The sequence below is a fragment of the Entelurus aequoreus genome, linkage group LG22 (assembly GCF_033978785.1).
Source record: "Entelurus aequoreus isolate RoL-2023_Sb linkage group LG22, RoL_Eaeq_v1.1, whole genome shotgun sequence".
Taxonomy (NCBI): domain Eukaryota; kingdom Metazoa; phylum Chordata; class Actinopteri; order Syngnathiformes; family Syngnathidae; genus Entelurus; species Entelurus aequoreus.
The window spans coordinates 14320824-14337062 of NC_084752.1; the positions used below are offsets into that span (position 1 = coordinate 14320824).

Consider the following 16239-nt stretch of genomic DNA (forward strand, 5'->3'; position numbering starts at 1 on the left):
TGCGCCTGACTGGTACAAACGCCGGGGAGTCAGTAGGGGGGACCGGACGGGTACCTGTACTGTCTAAGGTCCCGGGGGCCTGCGTAGAAGGATGCATAACATCATCATGGGGCCTAGGTAGAACGGGCGGACGACCCCGGCGCGGGGGTACGGCCGTGGTAACCGGCTGACTAAGATCCAAGTGGGCCGCTTTCAGCCGGTCCACCGTGATCTTTTCAGACCGACCCCCGATCTCCAACAGAAAATGCTTATCTCGGCTCTCTGGGACGCGAAATGGCCCATCGTAAGGAGGCTGCAGGGGACCGCGGTGGGCGTCGTGGCGGACAAAAACAAACGCTGTTCCCCTCAAGGAAGCGGGAACATGAGACGGCGTAAGGCCGTGTTGAGAAGTGGGGATGGGGGCAAAACTCTTGGCATCATCGAGGAGAGCAGCTCGCTGCTTACCGGCGGACCAAGGTGCCGTCGTGCTAGGAATAAAGTCACCTGGCACCCGCAGGGGCTGGCCATACACCAACTCTGCCGAGGAAGATTGCAAGTCTTCTTAGGGGGCAGTCTGAAGCCCCAGCATCACCCAAGGGAGCTTGTCTACCCAAGCGCTGTCCTTCAGGGACGCCCTAAGTGCTGCCTCCACCACACGCCGTCGTGTGGTGGAGTTTCACTCCCAAACTCTCGGCCACAGCGGCCCAGAGCTCAGAAGTGAACTGAGAGCCCCGGTTGGATGATGTGTCCGATGGGGTACCGAAACGGGCAACCCACGTACCAATGAACGCGCGCGCCACCTACGCGGAGGTGGCTGACGTCAGAGGTACTGCCTCCGGCCAGCGGGTGGTCCTTTCGACTATCGTGAGGAGGTATGTGCAGCCGCGTGAGGATGGGAGAGGCCCGACCAGGTCCACATTGACATGTTCAAAACGGCGCTCCGGAACCGTAAACGGTGCCAGTGGGGCCCGCGTGTGGCAGTGCACTTTTGAGCGCTGGCATGCCACACATGTGGAAGCCCAGTCCCTAACGTCTTTCTTCAGGCCACGCCAGACAAATTTTGCAGCAACCAGCCGCTGGGAAGGTTTCCTCCCAGGGTGGGAAAGGCCGTGGATAGAGTCGAACACGCGCCGCCTCCAGATGGCGGGCACAAGGGGCCGTGGCCGACCGGTAGCGACGTCACAAAGGAGCGTAACCCCTGTGTCCTCAAATGGGACCTCAGACAACCGTAACCCTGTGGCTGCAGCCTTCAGAGCTTGGATGTCCGGGTCGTCTGCCTGGTCAACTGCCATTTGTGCAAAATCGAGCCCCACATGGACAGCGCTCGCGACGGCTCGGGAAAGGCAATCAGCAACGACATTGCTCTTACCAGCAAGGTGCTGGATGTCCGTCGTGAACTCTGAGACGTAGGAGAGGTGCCTCTGTTGCCGAGCCGACCACGGTTCAGCCGTCTTGGCCATCGCGAAAGTGAGGGGTTTGTGGTCCACAAAAGCTGTGAAAGGCCGGCCTTCAAGCAACGAACGGAAATGGCGTATGGCCAGATAGAGGCCAAGGAGCTCACGGTCAAATGTGCTATATTACCGCTCGCAGGGGCGCAACTGCCTGCTAAAGAAAGCCATAGGTTGCCAAGTGCCACCCGCCCACTGCTCATGCACTGCACCTACAGCATAATCTGACGCGGCCGTGATGATTGCAATAGGAGCATCGGGTAATGGGTGTGCCAGCAGGGTAGCGTTAGCGAGAGCAGACTTGACCCCGAAAAAAGCACTGTGCCGCGCGTCAGACCAGTCTACCATGTGCTTGGGAGCAGCTCCTTTAAGAGCATTATACAGCGGCCGCATGTGGTCAGCTGCCCAGGGAATGAAACGATGGTAAAAATTTACCATGCCAAGGAACTCCTGAAGAGCCTTAACCGTGAGTGGGCGGGGGAAGTTTGCGACGGCAGCAACCTTCGCTGGGAGGGGAACTGCCCCGCACTCCGTGACACGATGTCCGAGGAAGTCCATAACAGACAACCCGAACTGGCACTTAGCTGGGTTGACAATGAGCCCGTGTTGGCTGAAAAAGGGACCTGCGGTGGGTCACATGCTCGGCCTGAGAGGTGCTCGCGACCAGGATATCGTCCAAATAGACAAACAGAAACGGCAAATCACGTAAAACAGAGTCCATCAACCGCTGGAAAGTTTGTGCGGCACTCTTAAGGCCAAAAGGCATACGTAAAAATTCAAACAGTCCAAATGGGGTGATGACCGCTGTCTTCGGGATATCAGAGGGGTGGACCGGCACCTGATGATAGCCCCGGACGAGATCTACCTTAGAAAACACAGTTTTCCCAGCGAGGTTGGCGGAAAAGTCTTGTATGTGGGGGACCGGATAACGGTCCGGGGTAGTCGCGTCGTTGAGTCTGCGGTAATCATCGCATGGCCGTCAACCACCTCCGGGCTTCTCCACCATGTGGAGGGGCGACGCCCACGGGCTGTCTGAGCGGCGAATGATCCCGAGGCGTTCCATGGTCTCGAATTCAGCTCTAGCGATGGAGAGCTTAGCAGGGTCCAGGCGCCGGGCTCGTGCGTGCACAGGGGGGCCCGTGGTGGCAATGTGGTGTTCCACACCATGCTTGGCGGTAGAAGACGAGAACGTGGGCTGCGCCACGGTGGGGAACTCAGCGAGGAGGCGCAGAAAAACGTTTGCAGTGGGTAGCATGCTGGAAAGCCTGATGGAGTTTGTCGCGCTGAGACTGCACTTGTACGAACAGAACGTAATCGCATCCACCAAACGCCTGTTTTTTACATCCACAAGGAGGCCGAAAGCACAGAGAAAATCTGCACCGATGAGCGGCACCGTCACTTTAGCAGTCACAAAGTTCCAACTGAAACGCTGTTCACCAAAACACAGTTCCACGTACCGTATTCCATAAGTGCGGATAGGGCTGCCATTGGCCGCTTCCATGGGGGGGCCATGTGACTCAGACAGCATGTCCAACCTTGATGCTGGCAGGACGCTCCTCTGCGCGCCGGTGTCACACAGGAACCGTCGTCCAGAGAGGGAGTCCTGGATGAAGAGCAGCCTGCCAGTACTGCCGACGCTCATGGCCACTGCTGAGCGCCGGCCCCGGCGTTTCCCGGCGGCGGTCCACGAAAACTGCACGGGGGACAGCACCGCCTAGCTTTGGTCCCGAACTTTGCGTGGAAAAAACATAGTCCAGAATCCGGTTGCCGCCTGGGGGGCGCAGCAGCAGCAGCGAGAGTGGAAGAATCTGCCATGGGTCTTTCTGTCTCAGCCGGAAGGAATGCAGCCACATAGGTCGGTTGGGAAGCTAAAAAAAACTTATCAGCTTCAGCAGGTAGTTCGCGGCAGTCCAAAATGGCGGTGTTGGCTAAAGCAGCCCGCACCTGAGAAGGCAGGAGTCTCAGGAAAAACTGCACGAAGAGGAATCCAGGTCTGTGCTCACCTAAGAGTCCTAGCATGTTGTTCATTAGTTCAGAGGGCTTGCAATCGCCAAGCCCCTGCAACGAAAAAGTTGAAATGTCTGTAAGAGGTGAGCCGTCAACGTGAGGTACTTGTTCCTCTCCGGTGGGTGCGTAAGGGCGTTAACCACTCTGGTCGCCGTCGCGCTTCCGAGGGAGGACACGACATAATAAAACTTAGTGTCGTCCTCGGTGATACCACGCAGGGCAAACTGTGCCTCCGCCTGGGCAAACCATGCGGTCGCGGAAGTTTCCCAGGACTCGGGCAGCTTTAGAGAAACCGCATTCGCCGTCATGGTCGATAAGAATCACTGAATCCGTTCAGTGAAGCGTCGGGGTCACCAGTGTTGTGCTCGTAGCGTGAAAGATAGACAACTTGACGTATAGTTGACACACAAAAACATGTGCGTCGTTTATTTATCAAAGCACAAACAAGAATGAACGCTTTCATCACAAACACTCAAATATCGCGGGAGCAACAAACCCCCACCTTTGTGAGAATCTACTGACGGCCACTGAAAGGGGCCACGCCGAATTACTCGCTCTTAACTGCACACAAAGAACAACATTCATGTACACAATAGAACAGTACGGTGAATGATGATGACAAAGTCAAATAACAGGTGTGGTGAATTATGTCCTTAAATCAACCGCTACACTATCAACACATAGCATAACAAAATGCCGAGAGACATTCAGTGTTTTTCTTCACCCATGAGTGTGTGTGTGTGTGTGTGTGTGTTTACAGATTGTGGTCGGTGGATCGTTCATCATGGCAAATGAAAGAAATCCTAGCAGACTACTGGTAAGTTAGAGACAAAGATAACAAGCAATAGAACTTAAATGTTCCAAAAAGAAGTTGATACAATTGTGTCTATCAACATTGCAACCTTTATGCATTCACACAAAAGTGTTGTCTGACCCCCACTGCAGCTTCAAGGTTCGGCCTGCAGTAACTTAGTTGGCCTGCTGAGTGCACTGATTTCCTTCTGCCTCTACTGCTACAGCCTCAGCATTAAAGACAACCATGAACCTTGTTCATTATTGCCCGAGGATGATTATTATTATCAACTCAGAGAGTGTCCTTTTATAACCCTGCTGGTAAGTTTATTGCCACCGGGCATTCTAACCTTTTTGTAAATGAAACAAATATTTATTCTAAAAGATGCCCTGTTATGTCAGAGAAAAACAAAGGGAGTAGATCCTTTGGGCCTCGGAAGGTCACAGGATTTCGCAATGCATTGTGAGGCCGCAATAGACATTTTTTGTTGGCTAAAGCTTTTGTTTACAGAGCTGTACTGTACCCGCGGAAAAGTGAAAGAGCGCAACACTCTGGATTAAAATAGATTGTACAAAATTTTAAAATCAAGGGACAAACTCTACCCTATTCCAAAGGCTCGCTACTTTGAAAAAAATGGTTACGGTAAATTGAGCATGTCCAATGACAAAAGATTTAAGGAAGCTGCCACCATATCCAAATCCAAACTTGTGTATATTTCGTCAACTGAGTCAGTTTTTATGCCAGTGAAGAATTTCAGAATGCAAAGTCTGCTAGAGGGGAACTGCACTTTTTGGGGGATTTTGCCTATAATTCACAGTCTTAATGAGAGACAAAAACACATGTTTTGCTTTTTTTAATGCATTCTAACTCGTAAATAAACGTCCGCTTACAATGGAGTCAATGGGAGGTCCTCTATTTCACCCATAAAGCCCTCTAAATAACTATCCAAAAAAACTCCAACAATACTCCATTTACATCTCGTGACCTGAATATTAACCAAGTATTATCCATCCATTCATCCGTTTTCTACAGCTTGTCCTTCTCGGGGTTGTGGGGGGTGCTGGAGGTTATCCCAGCTGCAAACAAAGTATTAGTGACATTGTTATTATAAGCGCTAACGCAGACAAAGTATTTTTAACGGCGCCGTGATCACAGAGAGCTAACTTTCTTATGCTGCTACATTGTCATCAGCTGGTGAGCTGCTTCCTCGCCTTGGAGCTTGTGATAGTTTATTTTATATCATTAATTATGCCTCTCACCTGTTTAGTAGAAAGATCAGGACATAATCCCAGAAGTTGGTCAACTTTGACATCCAATTTAGACCCGGGATTTGGCGAAAAATACCCAAAAAGAAGCTTGGTTCCACCTCCCTTTTTTTTCGTAAGGATGATGAGTCATTTTTCATCCAAACGGGAAAATATCAACATCCTAACGGTAGGCATTCCAGTGAGAGCAGACATTGTGCAGTAAGTGAGATTTTATTATGATTGTTGGCTCTCATGAAGTCTGCAGTGAGTAGTAATCAGTGATGCTGTCGAAGATAAAGCAAACGTGATGCGTTTTTGAAATTAATGTGCTTAAAATGAGCAAAATATGTGAATATTACATGTTATTATGAATGTGGCTGTTACTACATTACATATATACTTACAGAGTGTCTATAATACCTTGATGAAGGTGTTTGGATGTTTTCCAAGCAGCTTTATTTTTTCAGGTCAAGCTCAGTACAGTATTGTTTAACATAAATTGATCAATAATAAAATGTACATGTCGGAAACTATGTTATAATTTAATTGCAGAAAATAAGTCTATATCATACATTAGTACCTGATGGAAAAAAAAAACATGATGGCAAAGTTCTAATATATTTTAGTTTGTTGTGAGCAGTGGTGCCATACTCAATGTGGCGCTCTAGGCAAAATTCCGTATGGCGCCCCCCTCAATCGGCAACTTACATACATTTGCATCATAACACTACAGCCATCATAGAGGAATGATAAAACAAGACAATGCAAAAATGATATGCATATACAAACGTATTGTCATCGCAATATAACTTGTGTGCATGTGCAAATAAACTAAGGTAAAGCAAAAAAATGTGAAATATTGGTTAGCTGATGCAAACTGCAGTCTGGGAATGCCAAGTTAAGAAATATTAATAATACTAACATTGTGTAATGTAAGCTCGCCAGATGTAACTGCAACAAATCAGTGGTGTGCCGTCAGGGCCAGCAAGGCCTTCTCTGCTGGCCTAACATAACCAGAAATCATGATCATAATTAAAGATAAAAGTATTTTTTTATTTACTTTCCTTAAATATCTAAAAGTATTCATATTCTTTTCATGTCATATTATGCTCCTTCCAGTGCTGTTGTTTTTAGTTTTAGTTTGTATCCAATCAGAATTCAGCTAGCTTATGTTGCCATGCAGTACGAAATCTGCCTGGGGCCTTCAGAATCAACAATGCAAGCATCTGTGTACTGTAAGTGAACGGACACATACAGTTGATAGACAATTGCGATAGCCAATCAGATCACGAGTTGTTGTCAGTAAGGCCTTCTTGCTGGCCTAAGGTTGAACGTGACATTTACGCGTCCTGTGATTGGATACTCACCGGGACCGTTAGGGGTTGAATTTGAGAACACATACAGTTGAAAGACAGCTGCGATAGCCAATCAGATCACAAGTTGTTGACAGTAGCCTATCTAGGTAGTCTGATGTTAACGAGACTGTGATTGGATACTCACTTGTCATTCCAAAGTGAGTATCTAATCACAAGTTTCAATTTAGCAGTAAGCGGGAAGTGTTGACCCACAAAGAAGGAGAACAAAACATTGATTAGGTGGCAGATACTGTATATATTTGCAAGGCCATTTTCAAAAAGGATATTTAAAGACAAACTACATCTTGTGAGACGATGTCGGTGATGAAATGGGGAAATGCCCGCCATTTACACTCGAATCAACCGACTACGAGGGGCTATACAGCGTCGAATAGGTTCTACAAATTGTGAGTTCAAACATTACATTTATTTTATTTTTTCATGCTTAATACGTTTCTTTGCAATTTTATTTTGACAGTACCACATAAGATATGTTTTATTTGCTGATGCGGGTTTATTGATTTTTAAATGCGCCAGAAAATAACCTGTTTTGTACACTGCTGGGCAGATTCAATGCCCAGTAGTGTGTAAATGTGTTTCTGTGTAGTATTTCTCCAGCAATGGTCATGTGGGGACATACATTATGGTATTTTGTTTCTGTGTAGTATTTCTCCAGCAATGGTCATGTGGGGACATACATTATGGTATTTTGAGAGGTAATCATTGAAGACGGACATCACTGAAGGCCTAGGTGGGAAACGCACAGCCCGCCACTGCAACAAATAAAAGTGTCCTTTATGCCAAGGTAGACACCTGAATGGATTTAATCTCTACAAATGATTTAAAACAGTCAAAACTTCCCAAGCTACAGACATATTAAACTTATCTGATTCTTGATTAGCAAATCATGTTGAAATTCAAGTGCACAGTGCTAAATAACTGCTGCTTTATTTCAATATTGACATACTAGAACTGTTTCTTTATCTCCTCTTTTTTTCTGTCCTGGGCTTGACATTTTAAACAAAGTCTTCTGGAGTCATGTTCCATTAATAAATGACTTCAATATTAGGGACACAAGTGTCTGTGGCTGACATGAATACACAACATTATCCTTATAACATAGCACCTGTGTATTTCAGGCATATTCCTGGAGTGTGACAGTGATGCTGCTGCTCTACAACTTTGGTGCCATGGTCCTGCACATCGTCTTCTCAGTTTTTTCTCTCAAAGCCCTCAAAACTGAGTGATTGTGGATACTCAGCAGTAGCTCCTTTCACACTGCCTGCAAAAGATGGACTTTGCCTGTGGACGGACACCAACTGTGTGTCAGTCAGCATATTCCGCTGTGCTGGGGTGGACGTGTGACATCAGAAGTGCTAGGAGTGTAACGGTACGTCATAATGACGGTTAGGTACGTACTTTTTTTTACAGTCACGGCTGGGTTCATTTTGTGTACAAAAATGCCAAACTGTTCAGCTTTTGTGTACAGCTTTAAAGTAAGCAAAACAAACTGCAAATGAAAGTATTTCTTCAATTAATACCATTTGTAAATTATTTTTTAAAGAAATACAATAGTTTATAGTGTTTCTTATATTTTTTATTTTATTTTGAGTTCATTTGACTTCCTTAATGGCTGAAGTGCAGCATTAATAGTTCCAGCTTGTTGGCTCCGTTCTCCATCCTTACAGAATAATAACAACACTGCTTTCGTCCTATCCACTTGTATTTGTCACCATGAAGGCCAAGTGTTCCCAACATGGAGACTTAGGTGAGACGGAGGGTTTTCAAGCTCTGTCTTCTCCTCGGCACTATCTCTAGCCATGACTCCGACATGCCTGCACTGAGTATTTGTTTACTGTGTATAGGCGCGACACAATAAACACTTCTTTTTACTAGGGGTGCTTCAAAAAAGAAATACACATCTTGATCGCAATTCTTATTTATTCAAATTCCGTATCGATTCCTAATTTACAAAAATATATTTTAAAATAAAAAATGTGTGACAAAAAATAGAATGAATCGTGTTTCCTATTTGGAACGATTTATAATGTTTAGGTTTTTTTAAATCTGTCCTATGCAGCCACTAAGGCAAGTCATTATGTTGATGTACAGTAGATGCCCATATCTACTGTACATGATTACCTTAGAATAGGGAAGTGTGGGATATTTCTCTTGTTGCCTTATTTGAGTTAGACTTTATTAAATGTTTGTGTAGAATTTTACTAAACAAAACCAGTTTTCTTTTAAGTCATATAGAAATGTATCACAGCTGTTTATCTATTTTCTGGAGGAATGTAGTTAATCATAGAACTGGCACCCAATGTTATTAAAAAGTATACATTTTCCATCGATAATTGTTTTGAATCGAGAATCGGATCGTTACCCCCAAGATAGAATCGAATTGTGTGGTGCCTAAAATTCACAGCCCTAATAAATAAATAAATATATATTAGATATATATATATATATGTAGTCGAGGTTACTGTGGTTTATCCGTTATACAGTGCTCAATACCGGGGTAGAGCGGAATTTACGTTAGGTCAGGAAAAAACAGAGGCTATTTAATCCCTACTACCCTGTTTAGCAGGTTTCCCTGCTCTTCAAATGATTTTATCAGAATCAGAATAGTTTTATTGCCATTGTTTGAGAACGGGTTCACAAACTAGGAATTTTTCTTGGTGCAATCGTGCAACATAAAACACATATAACACATATTTGGTAATAAAAAGAGCTGTAACTGAGCTATCAGATCTTGTTATAGACTTAGAAGGAATTCAAGGAGCTACTGTTAGGAGTTATTGTTCATGTGCCTGATGGCCGAGGGGAAAAAACTGTTCAGGTGGCGGGAGGTGTGGGTCTGGATGGAGCGTAGTCTCCTGCCTGAGGGGAGAGGGGATTATTTATAAATAATATCACCTGATTTTATTAGCGAGTAAGCGCGGAATGGCCTAAAAACATGTCTTGATATATATATACAGTATATATACACATACAGTACAGGCCAAAAGTTTGGACACACCTTCTCCTTCAATGTGTTTTCTTTATTTTCATGACTATTTACAATGTAGATTGTCACTGAAGGCATCAAAACTATGAATGAACATATGTGGAGTTATGTACTTAACAAAAAAAAGTGATATAACTGAAAACAGGTTTTATATTCTAATTTCTTCATAATAGCCACCCTTTGCTCTAATTACTGTTTTGCAAATTACTGGCATTCTCTCGATGAGCTTCAAGAGGTAGTCACCTGAAATGTGTTTTACCTCACAGGTGTCATAGTTTTGATGCCTTTAGTGACAATCTACAATGTGGTTACCCACATATGCGGTCCTCTCCAAGGTTTCTCATAGTCATTCACATTGACGTCCCACTGGGGTGAGTTTTCCTTGCCTGTATGTGGGCTCTGTACCGAGGATGTCGTTGTGGCTTGTACAGCCCTTTGAGACACTTGTGATTTAGGGCTATATAAATAAACATTGATTGATTGAATGTAAATAGTCATGAAAACCGATTGAAATGAGAAGGTGTATCCAAACTGTTGGCCTGTACTGTGCATATATATATATATTTATATATATATATATGTATCAAGACATTTTTTAGGCAATTCCATGCTTACTCGCTGCGCGTAAACGTCATACATCATAGCAGCCAAGAGGAACTTTTATAACCTGTTTTAAAAAGGTATTATTATCATTTTTGTACCAAAAAAATCACTACAAAAAAGTGCTGTATATAAATCCATTCCATAATATATTGTGAAAATCAGTTTGAATCAAGATGGATTCGGAATCAGGAATGGAATCTGACTCGAATCGTCAACCCAAGAATCGGAATCGAATCGCGACTTGCAAGATTCACATCCTTTTGTTGCTCACTTATGAATCTGTACACCTTTTTACCGTATCGAATGTAACATACCGAATTACGCCTACATGTACCGTTACACCCCTACCTTATACTCACCTCTCATGTTGTATTGTGTTTAAGCAATTGCAACAGCTTTATGGTTATGTTAATTCTCCTTTATGCAGAAATACTGCAAAGTAACTTCAAGCATCAGACCAATCACAGTCGATGCGGCAACAAGCCGTTGTCTTTTACGCAGACTCCAACAAAAGTGTCAGCACTTGGTGTGAAAATAATCTTGTTCGACTGTGTGGCATTGCTTTCGACACAGTAGGTGAAGAAGAGAAGTGTGAACCTTCCAATCCATGTTCTTTTTACTTAGGCTCTTGCAGCTCTGAAAAAACCCACCAAAGACTTATTAATCTAATCAGCCTTGTCAGTTTATACAGAACAGCCACCCAGAAAAAACAACCCATCTATAATAGTGTAAAAGGTGTAGTCTTCATTAATCTTTCACTCTTGCAGCATGCATTTTTTTATTTTCTTAAAGGAGAGATGCTAGAATAAAAGTGCTGTCTCCCTCGCATAGTTTGGTTTCTGTGCTTTGCTTAAAGGCCTACTGAAACCTACTACTACCGACTACGCAGTCTGATAGTTTATATATCAATGATGAAATTTTAACATTGCAACACATGCCAATACGGCCGGGTTAACTTATAAAGTGCAATTTTAAATTTCCCGCCACACTTCCGGTTGAAAACGTCTAGGTATGATGACGTATGCGCGTGACGTCAACGGTTGATCCGGAAGTATTCGGACCCATTGAATCCAATACAAAAAAGCTCTGTTTTCATCCCAAAATTCCACAATATTCTGGACATCTGTGTTGGTGAATCTTTTGCAATTTTTTAAATGAACAATGGAGACTGCAAAGAAGAAAGCTGTAGGTGCGATCGGTGTATTAGCGGCGGACTACAGCAACACAACCAGGAGGACTTTGAGGATAGCAGACGTGCTAGCCGAACGACCTCACCTTGACGGTATAGCTCGGTTGGTAGAGCGGCCGTGCCAGCAACTTGAGGGTTGCAGGTTCGATCCCCGCTTCCGCCATCCTAGTCACTGCCGTTGTGTCCTTGGGCAAGACACTTTACCCACCTGCTCCCAGTGCCACCCACACTGGTTTAAAAAAATGTAACTTAGATATTGGGTTTCAAAATGTAAAGCGCTTTGAGTCACTTGAGAAAAAGCGCTATATAAATGTAATTCACTTCACTTCACTTCACTTCCTCCGTCTCCGGGCCGCCAACCGCATCGGTGATCGGGTGAAGTCCTTCGTCGTACCATCGATCGCTGGAACGCAGGTGAGCACGGGTCGTGATTAGCAGATGAGAATGGCGTAGGTGCAGAGCTAATGTTTTTCACATAGCTCTGTCGAGGTTCCATAGCTTAGTTAGCTTCAATGGCGTCGCTAGCAACAGCATTGCTAAGCTTCGCCAAGCTGGAAAGCATTAACCGTGTATTTACATGTCCAGAGTTTGGTAGTATTGTTGATCTTCTGTCTATCTTTCCAGTCAGGGACTTATTTGTTTTGTTTCTATATGCAGTAAAGCCCGAGGCTATCACGTTAGCTCAGTAGCTAAAGAGCTTCACCGATGTATTGTCGTGGAGATAAAAGTCACTGTGAATGTCCATTTCACGTTCTCGACTCTCGTTTTCAAGAGGATATAGTATCCGAGGTGGTTTGAAATACAAATCCGTGATCCACATTAGAAAAAGGAGAGAGTGTGGAATCCAAAGAGCCAGCTTGTACCTAAGTTACGGTCAGAGCGAAAAAAGATACGTTCTGCACTGCACGCTAGTCCTTCACTTTCACGTTCCTCATCCACGAATCTTTCACCCTCGCTCAAATTAGTGGGGAAATCCTCGCTTTCTCTGTCCGAATTTCTCTCGCTGCATTGAAAACAATAGGAAAATGTGAGCAGTCCTTCCTTCAGTGTCGTCACGTTACTTCCGGTAGGGCAAGGCTTTTTTTTATCAGAGACCAAAAGTTGCGAACTTTATCGTCGTTGTTCTATACTAAATCCTTTCAGCAAAAATATGGCAATATCGCGTAATGATCAAGTATGACACATAGAATGGATCTGCTATCCCCGTTTAAATAAAAAAAAATTCATTTCAGTAGGCCTTTAAAGGCAAGAATAGCATCTTATGTCATATTTGTACATATGTGTATACATTTATTCTCCCTCTGTCGCCTGTAGTACAAGCTGCTCCATATAATCACAAGAATAATAAAGTGTTTTTATTCATCTATAAAAAGTTCCATTGTATAATTGTGTAAGTACAGTGGTTTTTGTATGTTTCGCTTTTCAGCAAATTTCCAGCAGAAGTTTGACCAGGGTTTCATATACCAATTGTACGGCCAAAGTTTACATCTTACAAATGAGTTATCCGTAACTAACTAATAACTAATATTTGGTGGTGTCTGGAACGGATTCATTGGACTTATATTATTTTGTGTGGGGAAAATTGATTCGGTCTTTGTATAATTCGGTCGGACAAAAACTGAGGTACCATTTAATGCTTTATATGCAATGGGAAAAATTAAGTATTTTAACACTTGCTTATTTAAAAAGATATGAACGGCTTCAAATTTTAGGGCAGAGCTATTGTACAAAAAAAAAGCCCGAAAAAATTACATTAAACAGTGTCTGTAAATTATTATTGAATTGATTTCAAACGAGGGTATTTAATGCCTAAGCAAAACATGACTCAGTATTTGAGCAAATGGGGTGATTTTGGACCACTACTACAATTGCTGTTGAGGCTATCCCTTGGCAACCCAAGGTTCCCTCCATGGATTTTCTACTGGATTAGAGGACGCTAACTACAGGCCTTTGGAGGGTGAGTCACAATCAGGCTAGCTATCAGATAAGTTTATGAGTGATTAAAAACTATGATAATTAATTAACAAGAATTTAAAGAGGAAAGTATAACAGCTGGAAAAAATGGAAATGACATGATGCTTAAGCTTACAAGCATATGCTATATTTTTTTCTGATTATCTCTCTTTTTTTATAATCTACAGCGAAAAAATAAAAATGAGGCTGCATATGGCCCCCAAGTCAGATCTTGGGTACACCTGACCTTAAATGAAAATGTATTGTTTAAAAACTGAGGTTTTTGTACCTAATACACCATGGATACAACAGACTAGCAGGATGAATTTTGAGGACCAGTCATAGACAATTAAGCAAATTTTATTTTCACTCGCATACAAAACATTCTAACTTGGATTGTTTCCCTGGCTTCGAAGCTCTCCCGTAGGACAGTGCGGCGAAGACACAACAAACTCCCTTCTTGTCTCTCATGGACACACACCTGTTGTTGTTCACTTTGGACTAGCGACTGTACGACATCAAGGCCGCGGAATAGAGACACGCTGCAGGCTTACACACACACATGCATCCACAAAAATATACGCCACACACACATACTCCAGCCCCAATCCAACGCCCTTGATGCAAACCCTTTAGGGTGATGGACGGCTGGGCAGCGCCTGAAGAGCTGCAGCCTCCCACTGTGGCTCCCACTCCCTCCCCTCTGTATGTATGTTGTAATATGTATATGTGCTCTGCTATGGAGGTTTTTTCCCACTCCAGACTGGGCCGCCTCAGGAGCCCAGTCTATATTGTATTTATTTATTTTTTTTACTCATCCTCCCCCAGCGTTTACCTTTTTCCCATCTTTTACGGGGCACCTTGTGGTGACCCATCAGCGTTCCTGTTCTGTAACCCTATACACTGTTTGTTTGTCTAATCTTGAACGGGTTTGTGCTGAAAACAAAATTCCGTTGCACTTGTGCAATGACAATAAAGACATACCTGCCTAAAGCCTCTTGTAGGGAGACAGGAAAATGTATATGGACCTGACGGGGTTCGCATAACAATTCTAATGGAATGATTCAACTTCTCTATTCATCATTTTAACACAGTCGTAGACGGGGCACAACCAGAAACTCTGGGCCCAATGAAAAATAACATTTTCACGGCCCCTGTAAGTGTTTGGCCCTTTGAATTGTCCTAACTTTTCATAGATGCAATAGTATTCAAAGGTATGTATAATTCATAACATAAACATGGTAAACCGTATGTAATTGAACAATGAAAGTATGTGGCCAAATTTAAATTTCATTTTAAGACTTGAACCAGCATTGCCATTTCAACATACTGTATGTTATTGTAAAATAAATATACAAACAGCTTAAAATAGGGCAGCTAGACTTACTCTTGATTGTTCTTATAGATCGAGTGTGGACAGTATGCATTCTTGTCTTGGATGGCTGAAGGCTATTCATAGATTATCCAGCAGTTTATTGTTATTTATTTGAAACATTATTCGTAACAAGTACCCTACAGCTCTTTTTAAGCAGATTGGTTATAATACTAATGTTCACCACTACAGTACCAGAGCTTCAACTCGAGGTCTACTTGCATTACCACGACCAAGAACTAATTCAAAGAAAAGCACTGTTGTATACAGAGGCATTTCATTATTATGGAATACTCTTCATTTAAATATTAGGACTATTCCCAGTAAAAAAGCATTTAAGAAACATGTACAATCACTTTGTAGACTTAAGAGTTAATCTTTCATGTTATCAGTTTCAGAACTTTTTCTCTCTCTCTCTCTCCCGCTCCCTTTTTCATTTATTTTATTGTAACTGGATTTGCGTATGTTCTGTAACTGGATCTGTGTACTGTTATTTTTTTTATTATTTTGAGAATTTTTATTTTTATTTTCCTTTCTTTTATTGTATCTTGATTTACACATGTTCTGTAACCAGATCCGTGTACTGTTATTTTATTTTATTATTTTGAGAATTTTATATATTTGTTTCCCTTTTTCTTTTATTTTACTGTAACTGGATTTGCGTATGTTCTGTAACTGGATCTGTGTACTGTTATTTTATTTTATTATTTTGAGATTATTTTTTTTCTTTTCCTTTTTCCTTTCTTTTATTTGTAATTGGATTTGTGTATGTTTTTGTTATTGGATCTGTGTATTATTACTTCACTTTGAACTTTTGAAAAGGACCACAGGAAGACTAGCCTGGCGTCTGTGCGTCGGCTAATGGGGATCCTCAATAAACAATAAATACATTACTGTAAAAAAAAATTTGAATTTTATACAATATGTATTTTTAAATATAATATGCCCGAATGCAGCTGAGATAGGCTCCAGCACCCCCCGCCACCCCAAAAGGGACAAGCGGTAGTAAATGGATGGATATAAATGTATATAAAAGTTACTCAGTACGCACTCATTGCTGTGCTGTTTATTGCAATCGAGGGCCATGTACCGCTCCAATATGGCGGAGCGAGTGACGTGTGACGTTACGTATAGTCTGTGACGTCGTCACTTACGCAGTAAGGCTTTGGACCGCACCATTATGGTTTCGATAAATCTATTACAAGAACGAAAATAAACCCGAAGACTAATACCTCACTTCAATATGTCGAGACTAAAATGACGAAAATTGTGTTCATACAACGTGC

At 42.9% G+C, this 16239-nt stretch overlaps 1 protein-coding gene across 1 annotated transcript in view; it reads left to right on the forward strand.

Moving 5' to 3' along the window:
• si:dkey-9i23.16 (uncharacterized protein LOC571915 homolog) overlaps positions 1-10821 on the forward strand; it is a 31743-nt gene extending 20922 nt beyond the window's left edge. Inside the window, exons 4-6 of the mRNA XM_062032688.1 lie at positions 4195-4251; positions 4380-4547; positions 7969-10821. Of these exons, the coding sequence (XP_061888672.1) occupies positions 4195-4251; positions 4380-4547; positions 7969-8076 (333 nt within the window). The 3' untranslated portion in view covers positions 8077-10821. The remainder of the gene's footprint in view (positions 1-4194; positions 4252-4379; positions 4548-7968) is intronic.
• The last annotated feature ends 5418 nt before the right edge of the window (positions 10822-16239 follow it).